A 21,095-nucleotide genomic window follows, 5' to 3' on the forward strand; every position below is an offset into this window, starting at 1 on the left:
GGAGGGATGGAGCCAAGAGCTGGACAGGTGATTGGCAAAAGGGATACGAGAGGATCATGGGACAGGAGGTCCGGGAAGAAAGACAGGGGGTGGGGGGGGGGAAACACAGAGGATGGGCAAGGGGTATATTCAGAGGGACAGAGGGAGAAAAAGGAGAGTGAGAGAAAGAATGTGTGTATAAAAATAAGTAACAGTTGGGGTACGAGGGGGAGGTGGGGCATTAGCGGAAGTTAGAGAAGTCGATGTTCATGCCATCAGGTTGGAGGCCACCCAGACGGAATATAAGGTGTTGTTCCTCCAACCTGAGTGTGGCTTCATCTTTACAGTAGAGGAGGCCGTGGATAGACATGTCGGAATGGGAATGGGATGTGGAATTAAAATGTGTGGCCACTGGGAGATCCTGCTTTCTCTGGCAGACAGAGCGTTTGCTGATTCAAGCCCCACAAGGTCTATGCATTTGGATAGTGAGTAAAATGGGGATCCCCCTGTAGTCCCCCTGACACAGCATTCCCCCCCCTCCACTCTAGCTCACAGCTCTGCTCAACTCCCCCCCCCCCACCCCTTCTCACTAGTACTGGGCGAATTCTGATGCACAGCACTCCTTCGCAGAAAGGAACCCTGTCAGCTGGGACTAACCGCAGAAGTGCAGTCTCGTGCTGGGTGCAGCTTATCTCAATTGGTGGACATACTGTAGAGGTGCACAGCCTCCTATGGCTCGAAGTCCCCGGCACCGTCTCAAAACTACCTGCAGAAAGAAGGAGCAGTCAGATACTGCAGTGGGCTGCCAGTCCACATAACCCCACTCAGAATCAGAATCAGGTTTAACATCCACTGGCATATGTCATGAAATTTGTTAATATCAGTAAATATAATAGTTAAGTTAAATAAAGTAGTGTAAAAAAAAAGAAAAAAAGTGAGGTAGTTTTCATGGGTTCAATGTCCATTCAGAAATCGGAGAGTAGAGGGGAAGAAGCTGTTCCTGAATCGTTGAGTGTGCCTTCAAGGTTTCGTACATCCTTCCTGATGTAGCAATGAGAAGAGGGCATGTTCTGGGTGATGGGGGTCCTTAATGATGGACACCGCCTTTTTGAGGCTCTGCTCCTTGAAAGTGTCCTGCAGACTACAGAGCTGAGTAATTTTACAACCCTCTGCAGCTTACTTTGATCCTGTGCAGTAGCCCCCCACCCCCTCCATATCAGATGGTGATGCAGCTAGTTAGAATGCTTTCCACAGTACATCTGTAGAAATTTGGGAGAGTACAGCCACAACCCTGAAAAACAACACAAAATCTCAATTCAACTCATGGGGAATGTCAACTCGGCAATGAAATATTGGAACTGAATTAGTGGGAATAAAGGGGGCCTATTCTTGTTGGTTGCTGGTGACTAGTGATGTTCCAGTGGGATTGGTGTTGGGGCGGTTTCTTTTCATGTTACACATCATTGGTTCCTTAAGATTGTTACAGCTGGGGGTGGTAATGGGGTCAAGCTCCATTACTTATTAAATGCTCCCAATAGTATGCACCTCAAATAGCCTCTGACAACCAAGTCCAGCTCTTGGCTTTCATGTGTGGCTTAGCTCCTAAACCTGGTGGAAATGTTTCTACTGACAGGAGAAAGGGCAAAGGCTAGTAACTGGCACCTTAAAACCAGTCGCTTTGAACAGACTGGGCTCGTTAGCCATGGTTGGCAGCTCATCTAGGAGAAGGAAAACTCTGATCTCAAACCTCCGCTGCCTTGCAGCTATACTCATAGGGAAGACTTCGGGAGTAAGCCACAAGGGAAAAATCCACAGCTGGAGTCCCCAAGGCAGTTCTACATTGAGTTCAATGTTGAGTGGCAACTCCTGCGACACTGCTGGTACCAAACTGTATTGGCATCCGACGATCATTTGGGATCATCAGATGCGTGAAGAAAGCGAGCTTGCTACATGAACAACAGCTTACTCTCCATATTGTACTGCTCAGGCAGCTAGGAGACAATATCCATAGTCAACTCTGACTGACAGAGGCCCTCACCTCACCTATCATTGATCTGGATGATGTAATTGATGGCTTTGTGGAGGACACAAAGATAGGTGGAGTGGCAGGTAGTGTTGAGGAAGCAAGATGTCTGCAGAAGGACTTGGACAGATTGGGAGAATGAATAAAGAATTGGCAGATGGAATATCATGTAGGGAAGTGTATGGTCATGCACATTGGTAGAAGGAATAAAGGCAGAGGCTATTTTCTAAATGGGGAGAGAATTCAGAAATCAGAGGTGCAAAGGGACTTGGGAGTCCTTGTTCGTGCAGGACTCCATAAGATGAGGGAGCAGAATTAGGCCATTCAGCCCATTGAGTCCCCTCCACCATCTCATCCTGGCTGATCCCAGATTCCATTCCCCCCAGACATGAGCCCTCTCACCATAAACCTTGATGCCCTGACCAATCAGGAATCTATCAACTTCCGCTTTGAATATATGGACTTGGGCTCCACCACAGTCTGTGGCGGAGCATTCCACAGATTCACCACTCTTTGGCTAAAAAAAATTCCTCCTCTGGACTCTCTCCAATGACAATACATCTTTTCTGAGATAAGGGACCCAAAACTGTTGACAATACTGTAACTTTGACTCCTCAACTTTTTCTCTCCAGTCCTGATAAAGAGACTTGGCCTGAAATGTTGCCTGTTCTCTTTTCCATAGATGCTGCCTGGTCTGCTGAGTTCCTCCGGTATTTTGAGTGTGTTGCTCAGGATTCTCCAGCGCAGTCGGACCAATGTTTTACAAAGCCTCTATTACATACTTGCTTTTATATTCTAGTCCTCTTGAAATGAATGCTAACATCACATTTGCCTTCCTTACTACCAACTCAACCTGCAAGTTAATTTGCCCATCGTGAGCCTGTGACCCAAGGAAAACAACAGTGGACTCACTAGCCAATTTATCTAATCTCACAGTCACAGAGGTTACTGGAGAGGCAGAAAAGTCTTTCCCATTCTTGAATTAATGTCAGGGGACTGGTGTTTCTGGTCAAGGTGGCACCTGCATACAATGTTCCTTTGGTCGACATCTTCTGGATGGATCATGAAAACATCCCTTTCAATTCTTTTGTGTGTTTTAAGTTTGTTTCTCGGCTTCAGCCTGTGTTTTGCTGTTTAGAGATTGTTTGGGTGCCTCAGCACTCTGCTGTCTCCAAGAGGATTCCGGGAGACAGAGGCGGCGTAAGCAAACCTCACGGCGAGAAGGCTACAGGATGGTGCACAAGCTGATGTTTGACCTCATTTTGCCAATTATAGCTTCCATTGTTCACCGATTAAAGCGACAAGTGTGACTGAAACATCAACGTGAGAGTGGAAGTTTGGAGATTGTTTGGGTGTTCCAGCACTCTATAGTCTTCGAGAGGATTCTGAAAGGCAGAGGCAGCGCGCGTGAACCGTGTAGTGGGTAGGCTACATTCCATAGGCTTCAATGAGATCACCCCTCATTCTTCTAAATTTTAGTGAAGACAGGCCCAGCACCAAAGGCTCATCATATGACAAGCCATTCAATCCTGGAATCATCTTCATGAAATTCCTTTGAACCCTCTCCAGTTTCAGCACATTCTAGTGTTCTTGAAATGAAAGCTAACTTTGCATTTATCTTCCTACCACAGACACAACCCGCAAATTAACCTTTAGGGAATCCTGCACAAGGACTCCCAAGTTCGTTTGCAAGTCAGTCTTTTGTATTTACTTGTATCTCCATTTAAAAAATAGTTAACCCTTTCATTTCTTCTACCAAAGACCAATTCTTTTTACGCTATACGAGCAACGATGCCTCCTCTGCTTTCCTGCCTATCCTTTTGATATAATGTGTATCCTTGAACATTAAGCTCCCAGCTATAATGTTTCAGCTATGATTCTGTGATGCCTAGAACATTATACCTGCTAATCTGCAACTGTGCTGCAAGTTCATCTACCTCATTCTGTATAATGTGCACATTCAGATACAATGCCTTCAGTCCTGTATACACCCTTTTTGATTTTGTCACACCATGCTCAACCTTTTGATTCCAAACTTTTCTGAGGTCTTACAACCTCTCCACTAACTGTTCTGGCACTCTGGTTCTCATTCCCCTACAACTGTAGTTGAAGCTCCACCGTGCAGCATTAATAAATGTTCCCACCAGGATATTAATCCCCCTCCAGTTCAGGGGCAAACAATCCCTTTTGTACAATCCATCTTTGTTGGAAGAGAGCGCAATGATCCAAAAATCTTATGCCCTCCCTCCTACACCTACTCCTTAGTCACGTGTTAAACTGTATAATCTTCCTAGTTCTAGCCTCACCAGCACATGGCATGGGTAGCAATCCTGAGATCACAACCCTGCTGCCTTTTAACTTAGCACCCAACTCCCTGAACTCCTCTGCAGAACCCCATCACTCATTCTGCTCATATCATTGGTATCTACATGGACCATGACTTCTGGCTGTTCACCCTCCCACTTAAGAATTCTGAGGGCATGATCTGAGATATCCCAGACCCTGGCACCCAGGAATCTCATTCTTGCCCACAGATCCTTCTGTCCGTTTCCCTAACTATTGAATCTCCTATTACCTCTGCATGCCTCTTTTTCCCCCTTCCTGTGTGAATCTCAGAAGCAGATTCAGTGCCAGAGACCCAACCACTGTGACTTTCCTCTGTTAGGTCAAACCACCCAACAGTATCCAAAGCGATACATCTGTTGCTGGGGGGGGGGGCGGGGAATTGGCCACAGGGGTACACTGCGCTGGCTCCTGAACCCCTGACTGTCAACTCAGTTTCCTGTGTTCTGCACCTTGAGTGTAACTACCTCTCTATATGTCCTATCTATCACCCCTATCTACCATGTCCTACCTGGAGTTCATCCAGTTCCAGTTCCACCTCCTTTGCGCGATTTGTTAGAAGCTGCAGATGAATGCATCTCTCGCAGTTGTAGTGGTCAGGGATACTGGAGGTCTCCCTGCCTTTCCACATCCCGCAAGAGGAGCATTTCACCATCCTGCCTGTCATCTCCACCTAGCTGAGCAGATATAAAGAAGCCAAGTAAAAAACTTGAGCTTTTACTTCCTTTGCTATCTCTGAGTGAAGCCTCAAAGTGTTAAAGCCTTAAGATCACCACTCTGACTACGTCCACTCAGACAACGGCTACTGCACTTGCCCCAGCCTTCCTTTAACTTGCTCTTACTAATTAATCCCAAATGCCGATTGGCCGCTGGTCAAAGTTCTATTACGCTGCTGCAAACTGCTCCTGCCTTTTATCCTCGTGCGGTGGACCTGATTGAATCCTCAGAGCTTTGACCAGCGGCCAATCCGGACATCGGAACTTTGGAGAGGAGGAGACTTCAATCAGGTCCATTGCCCAAGTACAAAAGGCAGCAGCAGGTTGCTACAGCATTAAAGAGCTTTGACCAATGACCAATTGGCGGCAGGACTACCGAAAGGTTTCGGTTCGGCAGAAACATCAATTGTACTTTTTCTCATTGATGCTGCCTGGCCTGCTGAATTCCTTCAGCATTTTGTGTGTGTTGCTCGGATTTCCAGCATCTGCAGATTTTCTCTTGTTTGGCAGAAGAGACACACTATGGTGATAAGGAATTCATTAGTTAAGAGGATTGGACAGGAGGTTCTGACGGCGAGAACAAGACTCCCACTTGGCATGTTACTTCCTGGGAGCCAGGGACCAGGTATCTCAGATCAGATCCTCTGCATTCTTAAGTGGGAAGGTGAACAGCCAGAAATCATGGTTCATGTAGGTACCAATGACACAGGTAGGATGAGTGACAAGGTTCTGCATAGGGAGTTAGGTGCTAAGTTAAAGAAAGGACCTTCTGGGTTGTGACCTCGGGATTGCTACCCATGCTACGTGCTAGTGAGGCTAGAACTAGGAAGATTATACAATTTAATATGTGGCTATAGGAGGGTGGGCATAATATTTTTGCATCATTGGGCTCTCTTCGAGTGAAGGTGGAACCTGTACAGAAGGATGGTTTGCACCTGAACTGGAAGGGGACTAACATCCTAGCAGGAAGGTTTGTTAATGCTGCACAGTGGGGTTTGAACTTGAGTTGCAGCGGGAACCAGAGTGCTAGAACAGTTCGTGGTAAGATGGTGGGGGCAGATGTTGGTAAGATCTCAGATAAAGATAGGAATCAAAAGGTGCATAGTGCCACTAGAGTTCTGAGCTGCATATAGTTCCATGCAAGTAGTATTGTAGGAAAGGCAGAAAATAATGTTGCGAATTAAGTAGCTGGTTTACAATCAGAGACAATGTGTAGTGAGGAGAGGCTTTTGGGTAGAATTGCAGTCAACAGGATGAGTTGCAATGTAAAAGGCGGACAAAATTAAAAATGGTGAATAGAAGACTGAAAGTGTTATATTTGAATGCACACAATCAATGAAATAAGGTAGATAATCTTGCAGCAGAGTTGTAGATTGGTATGCATGATGTTGTAGGCATCACTTGTAGTTGCCCTTTCAATACAATGTGGATCCTTGGACATTAAGCTCCCAGCCATAATCTTCTTTCAGTCATGATTCAATGTCCAAGGATACACATTGCATCTAAAGGACACTCAGGATGACAGAGGAGGCAGTGCTGTTCTGTTGGTAAAAAGAAAAATGAAATTAAATCATTAGAAAGAGGTGACATAGGATCGGAAGGTGTTGAATCATTGTGAATAGAGCTAACGAACTGCAAGAATAAAAAGACCCTCATGGGAGTTGTACATAGACCACCAAACAGTAGTAAGGTTGTGGCCTACAACTTACGACGGCAAGGTTATAATAGTCATGGAAGACTTTAACATTGGGAAAATCAGGTTGATGTAAAATTTCAGGAGGGGAAATTTCTAGAGAGTCTGAGAGATGGCCTTTTGGAGCAGCTCATGGTTGAACCCAATAGGGAATCAAGATCTCTGGATTTGGTGTTGTGCAATGAACCAGAATTAATTAGAAGAGCTTAAGATAAAAGAACCCTTAGGGATATGTGATCACAATATAATCGAATTCACCCTGAAATTTGAGGAGACAGAGCTGAGAATGAGCCAGCATGTTTACAGTAGATGATGGATGCAGCATGAATAAGCCAATGATTGGGTACAAATGTAGACAGAACAAAGAGTAAAATTGTACCAAAGAGGCAAAATTCAGAAGGCTGAAGAATGCAGGAACAAAAGTGCTACAAGTAGTATTCGGAATAAGGGAGACAATTATAGATTGGTCGGTATGATATTGTGGGCATCTCTGAGTCGCAGCTGAAAGAAGGCCATAGTTGGGAGCTTAACATCAAAGGATATAGCTTGTATTCAAAACACAGGCAGGAAGGCATAGGCAGTGGAGCGGCTCTGTTGGTAAGAGATGCAATTACATCTTTAGAAAGAGGTGACTTAGGGTCAAAAAGTGCTGAATCTTTGTAGGTTGAGTTAAGAAACGGTAAGGGTAAAAAAAAAATATGGGAATCATATATAGGCCTCCAAATAGTAGCCAAGATGTGGGTTTGAGACTGCAAATGGAGCTGGAAAAGGCATGTAACAAGGGTAAAACACAATTGTAATGGGGGACTTCAATATGCAAGGGGATTGGGAAAATCAGGTTGGTGTCGAATTGCAAGAGAAGGAATTTGTTGAATGCCTACAAGATGGCTTTTAAGAGCAGCTTGTGCTTGAGCATAGTAGGGGAAAGGCTGTCTTAGATTGGGTGTGTAATAATGCATATTTTAGTAGGCAATGATCATAATATGATTGAACGCAAACACGAGGAAATCTGCAGATGCTGGAATTTCAAGCAACACACATAAAAGTTGCTGGTGAATGCAGCAGGCCAGGCAGCATCTCTAGGAAGAGGTACAGTTGACGTTTCGGGCCGAGACCTATTCCTAGAGATGCTGCCTGGCCTGCTGCGTTCACCAGCAACTTTTATAATATGATTGAATTCAAATTGCAATTTGAGAGGGAGAAGCATAAGTCACACGTATCAGTACTGCAATGGAACAAAGGGAATTACAGAAGCATGAGAGAGGAGCTTGTCCAGGTAGATTGGAGGAGGATACGACGGGGATGACAGCAGAGCAGAGATGGCTGAAGTTTCTGTGAATAGTTAACAAGCCACAGGATAGAACCATAGAACATTACAGCACAGACACAGGCCTTTTGGCCCTTCTTGGCTGTGCCGAACCATTTTTCCGCTTAGTCCCACTGACCTGCACCTGGACCATATCCTTCCATACACCTCTCATCCATGTACCTGTCCAAGTTTTTCTTAAATGTTAAAAGTGAGCCTGCGTTTACCACTTCATCTGGCAGCTCATTCCACACTCCCACCATGCTCTTTGTGAAGAAGCTCTCCCCAATGTTCCCTTTAAACTTTTCCCCCCTCACCCTTAACCCATGTCCTCTGGTTTTTTTCTCCCCTTGCCTCAGTGGAAAAAACCTGCTTGCATTCACTCTAGCTATACCCATCATGGTTTTATATACCTCTATCAAGTCTCCCCTCATTCTTTTACACTCCAGGGAATAAAGTCCTAACCTATTCAACCTTTCTCTGTATCTCAGTTTCTCAAGTCCCGGCAACATCCTTGTAAACCTTCTCTGCACTCTTTCAACCTTATTAATATCCTTCCTGCAATTTGGTGACCAAAACTGAACACAATACTCCAAATTCGGCCTCACCAATGCCTAAATACAATCTCATCATAACATTCCAACTCCGATACTCAGTACTTTGATTAATAAAGGCCAATGTACCAAAAGCTCTCTTTACGACCCTATCTACCTGTGACGCCACTTTTAGGGAATTTTGTATCTGTATTCCCAGATTCCTCTGTTCTACTGCACTCCTCAGTGCCTTACCATTTACCTTGTATGTTCTACCTTGGTTTGTCCTTCCAACGTGCAATACCTCACACTTGTCTGTATTAAACTCCATCTGCCATTTTTCAGCCCATTTTTCTAGCTGGTCAAAATCCCTCTGCAAGCTTTGAAAACCTTCCTCACTGTCCGCTACACCTCCAGTCTTTGTATCATATATACATCTTACTTCACCATATACACCTTGGACTTCAACTACTGCATAGAGTCTTGTCATCTTCAGAAGTTTTCGGATGACTCTGCCATAGTTGGATGCATCAGCAAGGGAGATGAGGCTGAGTACAGGGCTACCGTAGGAAACTTTGTCACATGGTGTGAGCAGAATTATCTGCAGCTTAATGTGAAAAAGACTAAGGAGCTGGTGGTAGACCTGAGGAGAGCTAAGGTACCGGTGACCCCTGTTTCCATCCAGGGGGTCAGTGTGGACATGGTGGAGGATTACAAATACCTGGGGATACGAATTGACAATAAACTGGACTGGTCAAAGAACACTGAGGCTGTCTACAACGGTCAGAGCCGTCTCTATTTCCTGAGGAGACTGAGGTCCTTTAACATCTGCCGGACGATGCTGAGGATATTCTACGAGTTTGTGGTGGCCAGTGCTATCATGTTTGCTGTTGTGTGCTGGGACAGCAGGCTGAGGGTAGCAGACACCAACAGAATCAACAAACTCATTCGTAAGGCCAGTGATGTTGTGGGGATGGAACTGACGGTGGTGTCTGAAAAGAGGATGCTGTCTAAGTTGCATGCCATCTTGGTCAATGTCTCCCATCCACTACATAATGTACTGGGTGGGCACAGGAGTACATTCAGCCAGAGATTCATTCCACCGAGATGCAGCACTGAGCGTCATGGGAAGTCATTCCTGCCTGTGGCCATCAAACTTTACAACTCCTGCCTTGGAGGGTCAGACACCCTGAGCCAATAGGCTGGTCCTGGACAAATTTCATAATTTACTGGCATAATTTACATATTACTATTTAACTATTTATGGTTCTATTACTATTATTTATGGAGCAACTGCAATGAAAACCAATTTCCCCTGGGATTAATAAAGTATGACTATGACTATCATCAGCAAATTTGCTGATCCAATTTACCACATTATCATCCAGATCGTTGATATAGATGACAAATAACAATGGACCCAGCACTGATCCCTGTGGCACACCACTAGTCACAGGCCTCCACTCTGAGAAACAATCCTCCACTACCACTCTTTGGCTTCTTCCATTGAGCCAATGTCTAATCCAATTTACCACCTGTCCATGTATACCTAGCGACTGTATTTTCCTAACTAACCTCCCATGCGGGACCTTGTCAAAGGCCTTACTGAAGTCCACGTAGACAACATCCACTGCCTTTCCTTCATCCATTTTCTTGGTAACCTCCTCAAAAAACTCTAATAGATTGGTTAAACATGTCTTACCACTCACAAAGCCATGTCGACTCTCCCTAATAAGTCACAGTCTATCCAAATACTTATAGATCCTATCTCTTAGTACTCCTTCCAATAATTTACCTACTACCGACGTCAAACTTACAGGCCTATAATTTCCCAGATTACTTTTAGAGCCTTTTCTAAATAACGGAACAACATGGGCTATCCTCCAATCCTCCGGCACCTCACCCGTAGATACCAACATTTAGATACGTCCCACAGAAGAAGTTGTTCTCAAATGACAGAGCTAGGCAATCATGGCTGACAAGAGAAGTTAAGAACTGCATAGAAGCCAAGGAAAGGGTACATAAGGTAGCAAAAGTGAGCAGGAAGTTGGATGATTGGGAAGCATTTAAAATCCAACAAAAGGCTACTAAAAAAGCTACAAGTTAAAAGATGAAATACTTTATAGTCGCCAAACAATTGATACTAGAATGTACAATTATCACAGCGATATTTGATTCTGTACTTCCCGTTCCCTGGATTACAAGTAATAATAAAAATATTTAAAATAGTAAAAATTAGTAAATATTAAAAATTTAAATTATAAATCATAAATAGAAAATAGAAAATGGAAAGTAAGGTAGTGCAAAAAAACCAAGAGGCAGGTTCATATATTTGGAGGGTACGGCCCAGATCCGGGTCAGGATATATGAGTGCAAACTAGCCAATAATATAAAGCAGGATACCAAATAGTTTTTAAACTTATATAGTTTACAGTTTATAAAGTTAAAGAGTAAAAAGGAGGTGACAGTTAATATTGGACCACTGGAAATGATGCTGGTGAGGTAGTAATGCGAGACAAAGAAATGGCGGATGAACTTAATGGGTACTCTGCATCTGTTCTCACTGTGGAAGACACCAGTAATATGCCAGAGGTCCTTGAGTGTGAGGGAGCAGGAGTGAGTGCTGGGCAAACTCAAAGGTCTTGAGGTAGATAAGTCACCTGGATCAGATGGACTACATCCCAGAGTCCTGAGAGACACTGCTGAAGAGATAACGGATGCATTGGTCATAATCTTTCAAGTATCACTTGATTCTGTCATGGTCCCGGAGGACTGGAAGATTGCAAAAGCCACTCCACTCTTTAAGAAGGGAGGAAGGCAAAAGATAGGAAATTGTAGGCCAGTTAGCCTAACCTCAGTGGCTGGGATAGTGTTGGAGTCCATTATGAAGGATGAGGCTTTGGGGTACTTGGAGACTAATGATAAAACAAGTCAAAGACAGCATGGTTTCTGTAAAGACATATCTGTTGAGTTCTTCGAGGAAGTAATAAGCATGGTGGACAAAGGAGGCAGTGGATATCATTTACTCGGATTTTCAGAAGGCGTTTGATAACGTGCCACATGAGGCTACTTAACAAGATAAAATCCTGCTGTGTTATAGGAAAAATATTGGCATAGATAGAGGAATGGCTGACAGGCAGGAGGCAGTGAGTGGTAATAAAAGTGGCCTTTTTGGTTGGCTGTTAGTGACTAGTGGTGTTCCTCAGGGGTCAGAATTGGGACCACTACTTTTCACATTGTTTGTCAATGATTTGGATAATGGAATTGATGGCTTTGTGAAAAGTTTGCGGATGATGGTGTAGGTAGTGCTGAGGAAGCAATGTGATTGCAACAGGACTTAGACAAATTGGAAGAAAGGGCAAAAAAAGTGGCAGATGGAATATAGTGTTGGGAAATATATGATAATGCATTTTGGTCAAAGGAACAATAGTGTGGACTATTATCTAAATGGGGAGAAGGCTCAAACATCAGAGGTGCAGAGGGACTTAGGAGTCCTCATGCAAGACTCCCAGAAGGTGAATTTACAGGTTAAATCTGGGTAAAGAAGGCAAATGCAATGTTGGCATTTATTTCAAAGGGAATAGGATATAAAAGCAAAGGAATTTATAAGACACTAGTCAGGCACCACTCAAGAAAATTGTTAACAGTATCTCAGAAAGGATTTGTTGTTGTAATGCCCTGGTTCATATTTTTACTGTTATGCTGTATGTATTTCATATAGCAGTTCTGTAAGAGCGGTCTGTTCTGTTTTCAGCTTGTTTGGGTTATTGTTGAAGATAATACTTGGATACATACATGGAATTATGATGTAGTTGCCATTACAGAGACTTGGCTGGCACCAGGGCAGGAATAGATTCTCAATATTCCTGGATTTCAGTGCTTTAAAAGGGATAGAGAGGGTGGAAAAGGGGAGGAGGGGTGGCATTACTGGTCAGGGATACTATTACAGCTACAGAAAGGGTGGGTAATGTAGCAGGATCCTCTTTTGAGTCAATAAAGGTGGAAGTCAGGAACAGGAAGGGAGCAGTTACTCTATTGGGGGTATTCTATAAGCCCCCTGGTAGCAGCAGAGATACAGAGGAGCAGATTGGGAGGCAGATTTTGGAAAGGTGCAAAAATAACAGGGTTGTTGTATCATGGGTGACTTTAACTTCCCTAGTATTGATTGGCAGCTGATTAGTTCCAAGGGTTTAGATGGGGCAGAGTTTGTTAAGTGTGTCCAGGACTGATTCCTGTCACAGTATGTGGACAGGCCAACGAGGGGGAATGCCATACTAGATCTAGTACTAGGTAACGAACCGGGTCATGTCACAGATCTCTCAGTGGGTGAGCATCTGGGGGACAGTGACCACCACTCCCTGGCCTTTAGCATTATCATGGAAAAGGACAGAATCAGAAAGGACAGGAAAATTTTTAATTGGGGAAGGGCAAATTATGAGGCTATAAGGCTAGAACTTGCGGGTGTGAATTGGGATGATGGTTTTGCAGGGGAATGTACTATGGACATGTGGTCGATGTTTAGAGATCTCTTGCAGGATGTTAGGGATAAATTTGCCCACTGAGGAAGATAAAGAATGGTATGGCGAAGGAACCATGGGTGACAAGTGAGGTGGAAAATCTAGTCAGGTGGAAGAAGGCAGCATACATGAGGAATAGGAAGCAAGGATCAGATGGGTCTATTGAGAAATATAGGAAAGCAAGAAAGGGGCTTAAGAAGGGGCTGAGAAGAGCAAGAAGGGGGCATGAGAAGGCCTTGGCGAGTAGGGTAAGGGAAAACCCCAAGGCATTCTTCAATTATGTGAAGAAAAAAAGGATGACAGGAGTGAAGGTAGGACGGATTAGAGATAAAGGTGGGAAAATGTGCCTGGAGGCTGTGGAAGTGAGCGAGGTCCTCAATGAATACTTCTTTTCGGTATTCACCAATGAGAGGGAACTTGATGACAGTGAGGACAATATGAGTGAGGTTGATGTTCTGGAGCATGTTGATATTAAGGGAAAGGAGGTGTTGGAGTTGTTAAAATACATTAGGATGGATAAGTCCCCGGGGCCTGACGGAATATTCCCAAGGCTGCTCCACGAGGCGAGGGAAGAAATTGCTGAGCCTTCGGCTAGGATCTTTATGTCCTTGTTGTCCACAGGAATGGTACCGGAGGATTGGAGGGAGGCGAATGTTGTCCCCTTGTTCAAAAAAGGTAGTAGGGATAGTCCAGGTAATTATAGACCAGTGAGCCTTACGTCTGTGGTGGGAAAGCTGTTGGAAAAGATTCTTAGAGATAGGATCTCTGGGCATTTAGAGAATCATGGTCTGATCAGGGACAGTCTGCATGGCTTTGTGAAGGACAGATCGTGTCTAACAAGCCTGATAGAGTTCTTTGAGGAGGTGACCAGGCATATAGATGAGGGTAGTGCAGTGGATGTGATCTATATGGATTTTAGTAAGGCACTTGACAAGGTTCCACATGGTAGGCTTATTCAGAAAGTCAGAAGGCATGGGATGCAGGGAAGTTTGGCCGGGTGGATTCAGAATTGGCCTGCCTGCAGAAGGCAAAGGGTCATGGTGGAGGGAGTACATTTAGATTGGTGGATTGTGACTAGTGGTGTCCCACAAGGATCTGTTCTGGGACCTCTACTTTTCGTGATTTTTATTAACGACCTGGATGTAGGGGTAGAAGGGTGGGTTGGCAAGTTTGTAGACACCACAAAGATTGGTGATGTTGTAGATAGTGTAGAGGATTGTCCAAGATTGCAGAGAGACATTGATAGGATGCAGAAGTGGGCTGAGAAGTGGCAGATGGAGTTCAACCCAGAGAAGTGTGAGGTGGTATACTTTGGAAGGACAAACTCCAGGGCAGAGTACAAAGTAAATGACAGGATACTTGGTAGTGTGGAGGAGCAGAGGGATCTGGGGGTACATGTCCACGGATCCCTGAATGTTGCCTTACAGGTGGATAGGGTAGTTAAGAAAGCTATGGGGTGTTAGCTTTCAGAAGTTGAAGGATAGAGTTTAAGAGTCGCGATGCAATGATGCAGCTCTATAAAACTCTGGTTAGGCCACACTTGGAGTACTGTGTCCAGTTCTGGTCGTCTCACTATAGGAAGGATGTGGAAGCATTGGAAAGGGTACAGAGGAGATTTTCCAGGATGCTGCCTAGTTTAGAGAGTATGCATTATGATCAGAGATTAAGGGAGCTAGGGCTTTACTCTTTGAAGAGAAGGAGGATGAGAGGTGACATGAAAGAGGTGGACAAGATAATAAGAGGAATAGATAGAGTGGATAGCCAGCACCTCTTCCCCAGGGCACCACTGCTCAATACATGGCTTTAAGGTAAGGGGTGGGAAGTTCAAGGGGGATATCAGAGGAAGGTTTTTTACTCAGAGAGTGGTTAGTGCGTGGAATGCACTGCCTGAGTCAGTGGTGAAGTTTAAGAGACTACTAGACAGGTATATAGACGAATTTGAGGTGGGGCCTTATATGGGAGGCAGGGTTTGAGGGTCGGCACAACATTGTGGGCAGAAGGGCCTGTACTGTGCTGTACTATTCTATGTTCTATGTTCTATAAGAGATAAGGAGAAATGTGTGCTATCCAATTAGGATGGCCAAATTAAGGGAAGGTTCCCCTGGCGAGGGACACTAAGGTTTTTTGGACATAGGGCCTTTGTTTGAGAAGAGGTGAAGAGGGAAGATGCAGGAGAGAAGAGGTCTTTGACAAAGCCAGGGGCAAGATGAATTGAGGATCAGTGACAATGGAGAAACTTTGAGCTCCAACTTGAGCGCGTTTGACTGTTTCATTAAAATGGGCCCTTTTCTTTTGTTTCGTTCTGTTCTTTACTAACCCTTTTGTCAAATTAAGATTCTTAAATATAATTTTTTAATGTGGTTGTACTGTCTGTTATTTCATGGCACTAGTTTGTACCAGGGTAGCAAATTACACAGCATCCACACAAACAGGGGTTTGGAGTGGGAGAGTGCCTCAATTTCACGCATTTGGCGGGGCTGGATGTTGCCATCCCTAGACTTACGCAGCCAAGGAAACCAGCGGGTTTCATTGCCATTCGAGAGTCCAGAGGAGGTTCATGAGGACAATTCCGGGAGTGAAGGGTTAAGATATGAGGAGCGTTTGACATCTTTGGACCAGTACTCACTGGAATACAGAAGGCGGCGAGGGGATCTCATGGAAACCTACCAAATGTTGAAAGGACAAGGTAGGGTGGATCTGGAGAGGATGTTTCCTTTGGTGGAGGTATCCAGAACTAGAAGGCACAGCCTCAAAACTGAGGGGTGACCCTTCAGAACAGAGGTAAGGAAGAATTGTTTTAGCCAGAGACTGGTGAATCTGTGGAATGCTCTGCCACAGACTGCAGTGGAGGCCAAGGTTTTACAGACAACAGTAACAGGGACATCGAGGAGCAGATAAGGAGACAGATTCTGGAAAGGTGTAATAATAACAGGTTGTCGTGGTGTGAGATTTTAATTTCCCAAATATTGATTGGCATCTCCCAATTGCAAGGGGTTTAGATGGGATGGAGTTTGTTAGGTGTGTTCAGGAAGGTTTCCTGATACAATATGTAGATAAGCCTACAAGAGGAGAGGCTGTACTTAATCTGTTGTGGTCCTGAGTCTTCCGATGCAGAGGATGGTCAGTCACTGGTGTGTCTACATACCCAGCTGGCAACACTCCATTGCAGGACCCTGCAGAGATACCTGTATAGTGACCACCCTCCGAGATGGTACTTTCTCTGCCAGGGCATTGTCTGCAGGAGGGCATATGGATTCCAGCTGCGAGCGTCAGCTGCGCTGCTCTGTGGGAGCTGCCCTGGTTTTATCAAGAGCTGTTGTGAGTCACAGTCCAGTCAAGATGCTCCTGCATCAGCAGGGGATAATGCCATGGCTGTGAGAGAGACGGGTCCCCATTCTATTGTGGTGGGTGTTGAGGAGGTGTAGGAATGTGTGGAGGAGGGGGTTCCTGGCTGTGCCAACACCTGTACAGCCAGAATTGCTCACTGGACCCAAGGCCTGATAATTCATGTCAGGAGATGGTCCCACATAACGTGAGCTGTCGTGCAGTGATGCCCACTGTGCCTTTCCATGACGTGCCAAGGCAGTTATTGTATGCGCTGCTCCTGTGCACTTTCATTTCCACGTCTTCATCTGCTGGCCAGACTTGCTGTGGTAGTCTGTTTTGCCACCCGGCAGCAGAGGAGATCCTCAGTAGAAATCCCGTTGTGCAGGAGTCCTTTTCCTGTACACTAGCTATCTGGGGTGGCAAGTGTTGCACAGGGCAGTACCACGCAACAGGTTTTTAAATCAGTCCACTTGACCATTTTGTGGCTGGGAGGAGTCACTGTACCACATTTATATGGAGTGCAAGAGGTTGCAGCCTATATCTGAATATCAGATGGGGCAGCTCTGCAGCTTTTGGTTACACTTTAGCCCCACACTCCTAATATATGGACACCTGGTAGGGGGCGGGGGTTTGGGCTGCTCAGAGGATCTACTGGTTGACTTGCTCCTCGGCCTGACCACAATGGTCAGTCATAGGTCCAGGTGGTGGGCAGTCGTCCTGGGCAGAGCCCTCGACTGCCCGCCCCTTTTCTTGGGGGTATGTTTGTGCCCGGGTGTCCTTGGAAAGGGAAAACGTGGTCACAATGGGTACAGTTCTGGATTTCCAGGAACAGTAACCCCCCTCCCCTCGAGAATTGACTATTTTATAAACAGTAATAGCCATATTTTAATTTGAATTTGTTCACTGTCTTGTAAATACTTGATGTTTGTGTTTTGTGTATTTTTGTGTAAAGTTTTGTAGTTTTGGAAAGAAAAGGGGCAGTAATTGAAGAAGTATTAGGGCAGAGAATTCCACAGATTAACTACTCTATGCTACTCTAGACCATAAGATACAGAAGCAGAATTGGGCCATTTGGCCCACTGAGTTTTCTCCGCCATTTCATCATGGCTGATCCAATTTTCTACTTGGCCCTAATCTCCTGCTTTCTCCCCTTATCCCTTCATGCCCAGACCAATCAAGAGTCTATCAACCTGTGACTTAAATATACATAAGGTCTTGGCTTCCACAGCTGCCCGTGGGGAGAATTCCATGGATTCACCACTCTCTGGCTAAAGAAACTCCTCCTCAGCTCCATTCTAAAAGGATGCCCCTGTATTCTGAGGCTGTGTCCTCTGGTCTTAGACTGTCCAACCATAGGAAACATCCTCTCCACATCCACTTTATCAAGGTCTTTCACCATTCAATAGGTTTCATGAGTCACCCCTCATTCTTCTGAATTCTGGTGAATACAGGCCCTGAGCCATCAGACGCTCTTCATGTGACAAGCCATTCAATCCTGGAATCATTTTCGTGAACCTCCTTCGAACTCCCTCCAGTTTCAGCACATCCTTTCTAAGATAAGGGGCCCAAACCTGTTCACAATACTCCAAGTGAGACATCACCGGTGTTTTATAAAGTCTCAGCGTTACATCCTTGCTTTTATATTCTAGTCCTCTTGAAATGAATATTAACATCACATTTGCCTTCCTCACCACTGACTCAACCTGCCAATTAACCTTTGGGGAATTCTGCACAAGGACCCCCATGCCCCTTTGTGACTCCGTTTTTTGTATTTTCTCTTCATTTAGAAAATAGTCAACCCTTTCATTTCTTTGATCAAAGTGCATGACCATATACTTCCTGACACTATATTCCATCAGCAATTTCTTTACCCATTCTCCTAATTTAAGTCCTTCTGTAGCCTTTTTACTTCTTCAAAACTACCTGCCCCCTCCACCTATGTTCATATCATCGGCAAACTGCAACAAAGCCATCAATTGCATCATCCAAAATGGTAAAAGGAATCAGTCCCAACAAAAACCACTGTGGAACACTGCTAGGCACTGTCAGCCAACCAGAACAGACTCCCTTTATTCCCTCTCTTTGCCTCCTGCCAATCAGCCACTGCTTTATCTATGCTATAATCTTTCCTGTAACACTCTAGATTCGTAGCTTGTTAAGCAGCCTCATGTGTGGCACGTTTTCAAAGGTCTTCTGAAAATCGAAGTACACAACATTAACCAATTCTCCTTTCTCTGTTGTGCTTGTTATTTCTTGAATAATTTGTCAGGCAAGATCTTCCCTTGAGGAAACCATGCTGACTATGACTTATTTTATCATGACACTCCGTCATCTTCCCAACCACAAAGGTCAGACTAACTGGCCTATAGTTTGCTTTCTTCTGCCCCCTCCCTTCTTGAGGAGTGGAGTGACATTTGCAATTTTTCAGTCTTCTAGAACCATTCCAGAATGTAGTGATTCTTGAATGATCATTAATAATACCTCCATGATTTCTTCAGCCACCTCTCTTAGAACTCTGGGGTTGTACACCATCTGGTCCAGGTGACTTACTTACCTTCAGACCTTTCTTTTTCCTAAGAATGTTCTCCCTAGTTATGGTAACTTCACAGACTTCATGCCCCTTGACACCTGGATCTTCCACCATACTGTTAGTGTCTTCCACAAGAAGACTAATGCAAAATACTTACTCAGTTCGTCTGCTGTTTTGTTGCCCCCCCATTACTACCTCTCCTGCTTTGTTTTCCAGCAGTCTGATATCCACTCTGGCCTCTCTTTTACCCTTTATGTATCAGGAGATACGTTTGGTATCCTCCTGAATATTATTGGCTAGCTTACTTTTGTATTCCATCTTTACCTTATTATTGACTTTTATAGTTGCCTTCTGTTGGTTTTTAAAAGCTTCCCAATTCTCTAACTTCCCACTAGTTTTTGCTCTATCATATGCCCTCCCTTTGGCTTTTACATTGGATTTGACTTCTCTTGTTAGCCATGGTTTTGTCATCATTGCTCTAGAATACTTCTTCTTTGGGATGTATATATCCTGTGCTTACTGAATTGCTTCCAGAAATTCCAGCCATTGTTGCTCTGCCATCATCCCTGCCAGTGTACTGTTCCAATCAATTCTGGCCAGCTGCACTCTCATGCCTCTGTAATTCTCATGACTCCACTGTAACACTAATGCATCTGACTTTAGCTTCTCCTTCTCAAATTTCAGGATGAATTTGATCATATTATGACCACTTGTTCCTAAGGTTTCCTTTACCTTAAGCTTTCTAATCAATTCTGGTTCATTGCACAACACCTAATCCAGAATAGCTGATCCTCTGGTGGGATCAACCACAAGCTGCTCTAAAAAGCCATCTTGAAGGCACTCTAGATATTCCCCCTCCTTTAATCCCACACCAACCTGATTTTTCCAATCTGCCTGCATATTGAAGTCCCCATAATGATTGTAACATTGCCTTTTCTATCTCCCATTCAATCAGGCTCGTAAGGCACGACCTTCCTTTGACAAAGCTATGCTGACTATTCCTAATCATATTATGCCTCACCAGATGTTCATAAATCCTGCCTCTCAGGATCTTTTCCATTAACTTACCAATCGCTGAAGTAAGACTCACTGGTCTATAGTTTCCTGGGCTACCCCCTACTCCCTTTCCTGAATAAGGGAACAATATCCGCAATGCTCCAATCCTCCAAAACCTCTCCTGTCCTCATTGATGATGCAAAGATCATCACCAGAGGCTCAGCAATCTCCTCCTTCGCTCCCCACAGAAGCCTGGGGTACACCTCATCCGGTCCGGGAGACTTATCCAACTTGATGCTTTCCAAAATCTCCAACATATCCTCTTTCATAATGTCTATAGGCACAAGCTTTTCAGTCCACTGTAAGTCATCCCTACAATCGCCAAGATCCTTTTCCATCGTGAATATTGAAGCAAAGTATTCATTAAGTATCTCTGCTGTCTGCTCCGGTTCCATACACACTTTTTCACTGTCGCACTTGATTGGTCCTATTCTCTCATGTCTTATCCTCTTGCTCTTCACATACTTGTAGAATGCCTTGGGGTTTTCCTTAATCCTGCTCTCCAAGGCCTCCTCATGGCTCCTTCTGGCTCTCCTAATTTCATTCTTAAACTCCTTCCTGCTAGCCTTATAATCTTCTGGATCACTATCATTACCTAGTTTTTTGAACCTTTCGTAAGCATTTCTTTTCATCTTGACTAGATTTTCAACAGCCTTTTTACACCACGGTTCCTGTACCCTACCACCCTTTTCCTGTCTCATTGGAACGTACCTATGCAGAACGCCACGCAAATATCCCCTGAACATTTGCCACATTTCTGCCATACACTTCCCTGAGAACATCTGTTCCCAATTTATGTTTCCAGGTTCCTGCCTGACAGCTTCATATTTCCCCTTACTCCAATTAAATGCTTTCCTAACTTGTCGTTCCTATCCCTCTCCAATGCTATGGTAAAGGAGATAGAATATCTCCAAAATGTTCTCCCACTGAGAGACCTGACATCTGACGAGGTTCATTTCTCAATACCAGATTGACACAATGCCTCCCATTGCCCCAGAAAAACAATCCACCACCCTCCTCTGGGTCCTAGAGACAAAAGCAGTGGGTGGTACCAGCCGGTTACAGATTATAG

General features: G+C 44.5%; 1 protein-coding gene across 6 annotated transcripts in view; it reads right to left on the reverse strand.

Annotated features, from left to right (window-relative positions):
• The window catches only part of mlh3 (mutL homolog 3 (E. coli)), a 120,597-nt gene that overhangs the window by 47,742 nt on the left and 51,760 nt on the right, over window positions 1-21,095 (reverse strand). For 3 of the 6 annotated variants that reach the window (XM_063042877.1, XM_063042921.1, XM_063042886.1), the window contains exon 7: window positions 637-745. The exons of the other annotated variants lie outside the window; for them this stretch is intronic. In XM_063042877.1, coding sequence (XP_062898947.1) covers window positions 637-745 — 109 coding nt within the window. The remainder of the gene's footprint in view (window positions 1-636; window positions 746-21,095) is intronic. 6 annotated transcript variants of the gene reach the window in all.

This window comes from Mobula hypostoma, chromosome 1, assembly GCF_963921235.1.
Source record: "Mobula hypostoma chromosome 1, sMobHyp1.1, whole genome shotgun sequence".
NCBI classification, from domain to species: domain Eukaryota; kingdom Metazoa; phylum Chordata; class Chondrichthyes; order Myliobatiformes; family Myliobatidae; genus Mobula; species Mobula hypostoma.